The sequence below is a fragment of the Myotis lucifugus genome, unplaced genomic scaffold (assembly GCF_000147115.1).
Source record: "Myotis lucifugus unplaced genomic scaffold, Myoluc2.0 scaffold_343, whole genome shotgun sequence".
NCBI classification, from domain to species: Eukaryota; Metazoa; Chordata; class Mammalia; order Chiroptera; family Vespertilionidae; genus Myotis; species Myotis lucifugus.
This window is the reverse complement of record NW_005871391.1, coordinates 520,785-528,447: the sequence shown is the minus strand read 5'-3', so window position 1 is coordinate 528,447 and position 7,663 is coordinate 520,785. Positions and strand designations below refer to the sequence as shown.

Genomic DNA, 7,663 nt, shown 5'->3' with positions numbered 1-7,663 from the left:
GAAAAATAAAGAAAATATAATATAGTGAGGAAATACATGTGTACACAACACACACACACACACACACACACACACACACTGAATATAGTGAAGTCAGACAAAGAAAAATTAGTATAGATTTAAACATGGTGACTTGAAATGCCTTTGGGAGAAAAACATGGAAGTTTACTGGGCTGATTTTTAAGTGTGACACTGAGGAGAAAGGTTAGACCTACAGATGTGTGAGTCACTGTCAATGTCTGGGAATAAAACGGAGACAGACTGTTCCCACTCTTCCTGAGGCTTACAGTCAAGCAGGAACTACAAATCAGAAAATGAGCAATACCATAAGACAAGAACTATGAGAGGGAACACAGGCAGAGGTTACAAGCGCACACAGGAAGCACTGCTATCTTAGACTTGCAGGTTGGAGATGACTTCCCAGAAGTGTCTTCTAAGCTGAAGTCTGGAAAGAGGAATAGGAATTGCTCAGTTGTCAGTAACTATTTTTTGGTGAGAGGAGGATCACAGTGGAGGAAAACCGAGGGACAAAATATATTCCACACAGAGAAAAATCTTGTAAGTGACAGAATCCAAGGAAAGTTACAAGCAGAATATAAAACTGGCATTGTTTCCTTTCTTTTCAGGCAGATGTGAAGACATTTTACACGTTACGTAGTTATCTTTCTCAGCAGCTTTCAATTCTGCTATAAACTACAAACATAGAGTGAAAAGACAAAAACCCGAGCTTGCAGAAAAACTGGAAGAATTCTGAGAGAAGCAACACACTGAAAATGGCAAGAAGTGACAGCAGAAAAAAGAGGTGGCAAAAGGGAGAAGACAGTTGAAATGCCAGAAAAGTATAATGCTCTCCCTGATGGCCTCCAAAAGCCTCAAGGTATTACATTTCAGTACAGCAAGTGACATCCATGCTGATTCAGGGTCAAAATCACTACACTGTTTAGAGTTAAGCAAAGAGAAAGATTTATATCTAAAATGGTTTTAAGCTTGTAATTAAATATTCAGCACAGGATATTAAGATGGAGATGAGTGGGGATCTGTAATTATTCCTGTTTATATCAATCAACAAATATCTCAAATTCATAGCAGTGTTTCTCAACTTTTGAGTCATGTCCCATCTTGATATATAAAAATCCCATGCCCTTTCTGCAGTTTGTATTAGGAAAATACTTTCCCAAATGCCAAACATGCATTTTTAAATCCATGTATGCCTCCTTGATGTTCTCACACATCTTCTCTCCTCCCTCCAAAATAGAGAATAACCATTAATCTACAAAATTAGTTTTTTTCATTACTTTATCAAATGGTTTTTAAATCTTGAGCCTTAGTTCATACATTTTAAAAAAAATATAAGGAACAAGACCAGATAAGAGAGAAATGCAAATACATACACATGTAAATACAGAAACAATCCTAAGAGTTTTCAGCTTGGGTAGTAGTCTTCTGTATAAGCTTAGATTTATTCTATTTCCCTGGTTCTTATTCTCTACTTTATTACAATCATATGATAACTTTTTTCAAAAAGCCACTTCAAACTCCTGGTGGAATGCAGTGAGTAAACACTTAAATGTTTTAATACTGTGGAAAATGACTGACTTATCAGCATACAAAATAGCATTCTGTCATACTAACATAACTATTTTTCACATTACCTTCTACGAAGTCATTCTCATTAAATATCAGTTTCTCTCCAAGGGGACCATCCTCATCTTCCTGTTCATCATCTTCATCAGGATTATTAATGACCTCCAAGCCAGCTTCAATAACTTCCACCAATTCATCTCTCTTGTCTTTTCTAACTGGCTTTTCCTCAGGATGGCGAGTGAGACCCATTTCCAATTGGAATACTTTCATTAAGGTAAAACTTTCAAAGGGAATGACCCCATACTCACTAGGTAGTTTGGCTCCTATACTAACTTCAGCTTTGTCAATCTGGGAATGAAGAAACTCTAAAAGATCACTAGGTGCTTGTTCTTTGTGGCCTTGATAGCCTATGCCATTAGCCCCTACATTCTTTCTTTCTTGTAATGATCTCATCTTCTCACTCATTTCTTGTAATTCTTGTTTTAGTTGGGCAATTTGGCGTTTCAGACTGGTTGCCCTGGTTTGATAATGTTCTTCTTGCTCCTGTAGAAGGGCTTGATAATACTCTTTACCATAATTTTCTCCAATGACTCCAGGAAGAGATGCATTTCCATCAGTCTGTGGGGCACATTCCAGAAGATACAAAAACAGTACCAAACTACAGAGTAAAGCAAGACCCAACAGCAACCAGTGGGTCCGGGTTTGAAGAATCAATCCTCTTCTAGGCATTCTTATTAATGTGGACTTGCCAAATGAGATAAGTTCTTTGAGTGTTCATACCTTTAGTAAAAGGTTATCAAAAAATTCAAAACAAAATCAGGATTCCATAAAAGGCACCAAAATGAATTCTTCTGTAGCTTAAAAAATTTCTTCCTTTAGCACTCAAGTCTACTTGCAGAAATGAGAAGTTATGCATACTTCCTATATTGTTACTGCGATATCCAGAATGAAGAAATCTGATCTACAGAATCAGATAAAATTCCATTATATGGGTGGTGACCTTTCTGAAAGAAACAGATCAGAATCAATCAGAATTTTGTTTCCTTAAGTATATCCCCTAATTGTTGGCAGCCTCAGTAAATTTATGTGACAACTATATGTTGAGCACCATGAGAGGTATTAATACAATTTAGAATATTAGTAAATTGTGGGAGAAATTATTAAGAAAAATATTTTATAAAACACAAAAATATGACATGTAATACTCCTAACCAGAGTAATGAATTAAAGAAACATTAAAATTACGTTGAGCATAGTTTGTGTTAATAGATTCTACTGTTCTCTAATTATTTGGACACTAGAGGCCCAGTGCACAAAATGTGTGAACAGGGAGGTGGGGGGGGAGGGGCCTCAGCCCGGCCTGCACCCTCTCGCAATCTGGGAACCCTTGGAGGATGTCCGACTGCTGGTTTAGTCGCAATCCAGGACCGCTGGCTCCTAACTGCTCGCCTGCCTGCCTGATTGCCCCTAACCCCTCTGCCTGCCTGCCTGATTGCCCCTAACTACTCTGCCTGCCTGCCTGATCACCCCTAGCCACTAGCCTGCCTGCCTGATTGCCTAACCCCTCTGCCTGCCTGATCGCCCCTAACTGCTCGCCTGCCTGCCTGATCGCCCCTAACCGCCTCTACCTGCCCACCTGATTACCCCTAACCACTCGTCTACCTGCCTGGTCGCCCCTAACCGCTTCTGCCTGCCTGCCTGATTACCCCTAACAACTCGCCTGCCTGCTTACCCCTAACAACTCGCCTGCCTGCCTCATCACCCCTAATTGCCTCTGCCTGCCTGCCTCACCGCCCCTAACCACTCTGCCTGCCTGCCTAACCACCTCTGCCTCGGCCCCTGCGGCTTCATCTAGAATGATGTCCAGAAGGTCGTTCAGCTGTCTGGTCTAATTAGCATATTACGCTTATATTATTATAGATTATATTGCATGTAGCTCTATATTAACATAATATTTCAATCAACACACCATTCCCCACCTATTCCATATCACAACTTGGGTTCTGAGTTTCTAGAAATTGTTTTTGTTATATTAATAATGGCTTGATACATAGATTTAGGTTCTTTCAGTTTATTCAATTCAAGAATTTTACTTCATTAATTTCTATGATTCAAATCAGTCAATCTAAGAGCCTTAAAATTAAGTGAAGGGAAAAACAATTTTAAAAGGTCACAGACATCTGAAAAACACATTAAGAAACATTTTTACATCCAAAATCCTCCAGTAGATTATTTGAGCATTAGATCACATAATTCTTTCAGAGTAACAGATTTCCTACACTTCTAGAAAGGCTTAGAGTCTATATAAAGAAAAAACATGAACATTTTAATGTTTTTTTTTGTTTTGTTTTGTTTTGTTGTGGGTTTTTTTGCAAGGGAAAAAATAAAAAACCTTTTATAAATTTACAAAATTACATGGTACCATCTATACCACAATCAGCTGTGTGAGCTCTCCCGTGTTTCTCTCTGAACAAAGGATTCCTAACTCTAGAAGTAGAGATGGTTAAACTTAGCAGTCAGGAGACAGGGGAGGCCTCTGCCCAGAGAGAACTTCCATTCTAATGAAGTGTTTGTCAAGAAGGATACGTAATAGTACAGGAGGCTTTTAACAGATGTTCTCTACCAGTGCAGCAGGACCTATGGAAGAAGATCACCAGGAACATGAGTCCTAGTCACTTTCTTACTGATTAGGAAAGCCTGGATGCTTTCTGTGAAAGATGCTGTACTGTGTGTTTTTTGTGGAACATATATGTATAAAATGTAGGATAGATTCAAACTTCTAATGGTTAGTAGACCACAAACAATTGGTACCCTTAGCCAAATGATAATGAAGTAGCTTGAAAAATTTAATTCACCACTGAAATAGCAGTGTATATCACATATAGTTTTGTGTTACAATTATATATACATGTATATTTATAAGATTTCCACATAAAATCTTATATAATAAAGATGTAATATGCAAATGGTTGTTATGCCATGAAGCATATAACAACAGGATCACGGATCAGCAGGAGGGTGGGGCAGCAAGCTACAAGTGGGCGATGGAGAGCTACAGGAGGGGGCAGGGCAGCAAGCTATGAGGGGGCGGGGGGGTGGGGGGAGCTATAGGAAGGCGGGGCAGCGGGTGGAGAGCTACTGGAGGGCGGCAGCGAGCTACTAGCGCACAGATTCATGCGCAGGGCTACTAGTGTATTTATAAGTGGGTTGAGCTTTACTATGACAACATCTACTTTACACATTGTAAATTTTGTTTGATTATAAATGATGTAGAAAACAGATAGAACAAAATTTTGGTATTAAGAAATTATCTAGGGAGCATATGAGATCTTACTCCCTGGTGTATGTCATCAGTTTGGCTCAAATAAACTCTTAAAAATTCTCTACACATTGGCGTTTAGCTGGCATAGTGTGACAGGATTCCGAAGAAGCCCACCCAGGACCATCCTGTGGCCCTGGACTGATACTAGGTAAAGCAAGGGCTTTGTACCCCACAGACTCTCCACTTTGTATCAAGTGAACTTGGGTGAATCCTGGGCCTCCTTGCTTTAAGTAGCAGGCCATGATTTTATTTGAACTGTTTTTAGAAAATCTTTGAGGTAGATAATGGTTGAGATAACCCGGGGAGAGGGGGAAAAAAGTGGGTTGCTGCTTTTAATTTCAGCTTTTTGATTGGATTGCTTACTGAGAGTCTGAACAAAATCTTTGCTAATTAAATGAGAGACTGAGCTCTCTTTAGCTCTGAGAGAGAAAGGACACTTGCTCCCCAACCCATTAACAGTTGCTCCACACCTGAATCCAGAGAGGCAGAGAAGGTGCCAGTGAGGTAGTGCAGCCAATCCCAGAGAAGCATGCAGGACCCTGGGAGGACAGAGAGCCTTGAAATGGGTTCACCCTGAGAGAGGGGGACCTGAGAGAGGGGCCCTGCCTTGGAAAGCATCGCTATTTTTGCTGCATTTGATAAGCTCTTGCTGTCCCTTGTTTGAGTATTCTTAGGTGACAAAGAATCTTTGTGGGGTTTCCAGAGAAAAAACTTTCTCTAGGGTATAAAGCAGTCCTATAAAGATATCCACTGCAATTAGCTCATCTGGAGACGTGCATGTTTTCCCTAGAACTTTGTTCACACTCTACAGATCTCAAAATTAACTTGGGAAATCATGCCACCCAGGCCAACAAGGCCCACCACAGTCAGCCTCCCATTTATAACTATGGCCAAAATGAGGATCCTCTGATACTTTAAAGGACTATTTGCACACACAATTAGGAATAGCTGGCTATAAAATTAGGCGGAGTGAATAAAAACATCGTATTTAATTGGTCTCTTGAATCTTCAAAAAGAATATATAAATCAATCAATCACCTATGATGTCGTTTAGGTGTCAACACAATTTTTTGTGGTATTAAAAATGGCTGCCTTTACAGCCAATCAATGATCCTCTCTCATCATTGGTGTTTCAATCTCTCTTTCCCTTTCCCTTCCTCTCTGAAATCAATAAAAATGTATTTTAATCAATCAATCAATGGCTGTCCTTATTTTAAAAGGGAGAAGGTCATTTGGAACTTGACTTGTCAAGGACAGATATGAATTGTAAATGCCTCCTAAACAGAATTTAGATTCAACTGTTCTCTCTTTGTGTCTGTCTGTGTCTATATATATGTGTGTTATAAATGTGAGATAATTTTCTACCTCTGGATGGTACTATTAAAATGAATTTAAAGCCAACCACTTGCGAGAATTGAGTATTTTAAAATTCTCAGAAATACAGAAACTAACTCAAATGCTTTTCAAGTATACATGATCTAAGGTTAATCCTCAGTAAATAAAAACTTGCTTAAGTTTATTGCTTTAAATAAAACATGTCTTTATTTTGCCTGGGTTTTACAAAAATAAGTCATTGTTAATAACTGACTTTTATGTCTATATAAAATGTTTTCAGAGGTCATAAAATGTCCAGTTAAAGAATGCTTTCCAGCCCTGACTAGGTTTGGCCTGTGGGCTGGAGGGTCCCAGGTTCGATTCCAGTCAGGGGCATGTACCTTGGTTGCAGGCACATCCGCAGTAGGGGGTGTGGAGGAGGCAGCTGATCGATGTTTCTCTGTCATCAATGTTTCTAACTCTCTATCCGTCTCCTTTCCTCTCTGTAAAAAATGAATAAAATACATTTTTTTAAAAAAGAATGCTTTCCACTAGAAATTGATGTTTTCATTAGAAATTGGAGGTTTTAAGGGTTAAAAGTCTCAATATAGACAGAAATAAAGTGTTCCAGAAAGGCCCCTGAAATATGTCAAAAGACTTGTCTTTTATGGTAAATTGCAAGGGAAAATCAGAGGAAAAAATATGACGAGTTAGGGCTATGGAAAACCCAACACAGCTGCTTCGTTTTCCCCTGCTCCCTGGCTCCCCATTTTCCAGTTTTTGCATTCTTTCATGCATCACAATGCATTAAAGCTGAACTTAGATGAAGAAACTATGGGCTGACATTACTGAAAGGAGGCATCTTACACTATAACCAAGGTTTGATAGTCACTTCAAGACAATGCCAAGTTGGTAACTGCGTCCTTTCACAGTGAACTCCCAGGAGACAAAGACTTTAAAATTTGATTATTGAAAAGGACATCAAATAAAAGATACTCTCCAACTCCATTAGAAGGGGCCTTATCAGGCACCTAACCACAAATGGACATCCACCCCATCTCTGATACTCACTTCCACTTACCACAGTCATCAAAGCCCTCTAGGGTGAGAAACTGCTGACATCAGAAGTAGACAGCTATCCCAAGACATTGACAAACCTGTATACCTATGAATTTATACTGAACTCAGAATCCATTTTGTTTGACTGTCATAATAAGTTATTTGTTCTTTGGGTTTTTCTACATAGTTCAGCTGTTTATGATTACTGAGCATGTATAAGATAACTATTAGTACTTTTTCACGAGTTATGTAATTGTTATATTAGATGTCAAATACAGAAAAATGAGACAGAAGGGCAAAACCTGGATCACGATAGTCATAAGACAGAAATGATCCAGAGTGTTTTTTTTCTTAATGAAGGCCATAAGACCTGTCTTCCATTTA

The 7,663-nt window shown here is 39.0% G+C and overlaps 1 protein-coding gene across 5 annotated transcripts in view; it reads right to left on the bottom strand.

Moving 5' to 3' along the window:
• The window catches only part of CSGALNACT2 (chondroitin sulfate N-acetylgalactosaminyltransferase 2), a 37,725-nt gene extending 31,050 nt beyond the window's left edge, over nt 1–6,675 (bottom strand). For all 5 annotated transcript variants that reach the window (XR_002832215.1, XM_023764706.1, XM_023764707.1 and 2 more), the window contains exons 1-2: nt 6,622–6,675; nt 1,653–2,588 (exon numbers count right to left, since the gene is read on the bottom strand). Coding sequence is in view for 4 of the 5 variants with exons in the window: in XM_023764706.1 (XP_023620474.1) it covers nt 1,653–2,313 (661 nt within the window). In the remaining variant the exon portion in view is untranslated. The remainder of the gene's footprint in view (nt 1–1,652; nt 2,589–6,621) is intronic.
• Between the last annotated feature and the right edge of the window lie 988 nt (nt 6,676–7,663).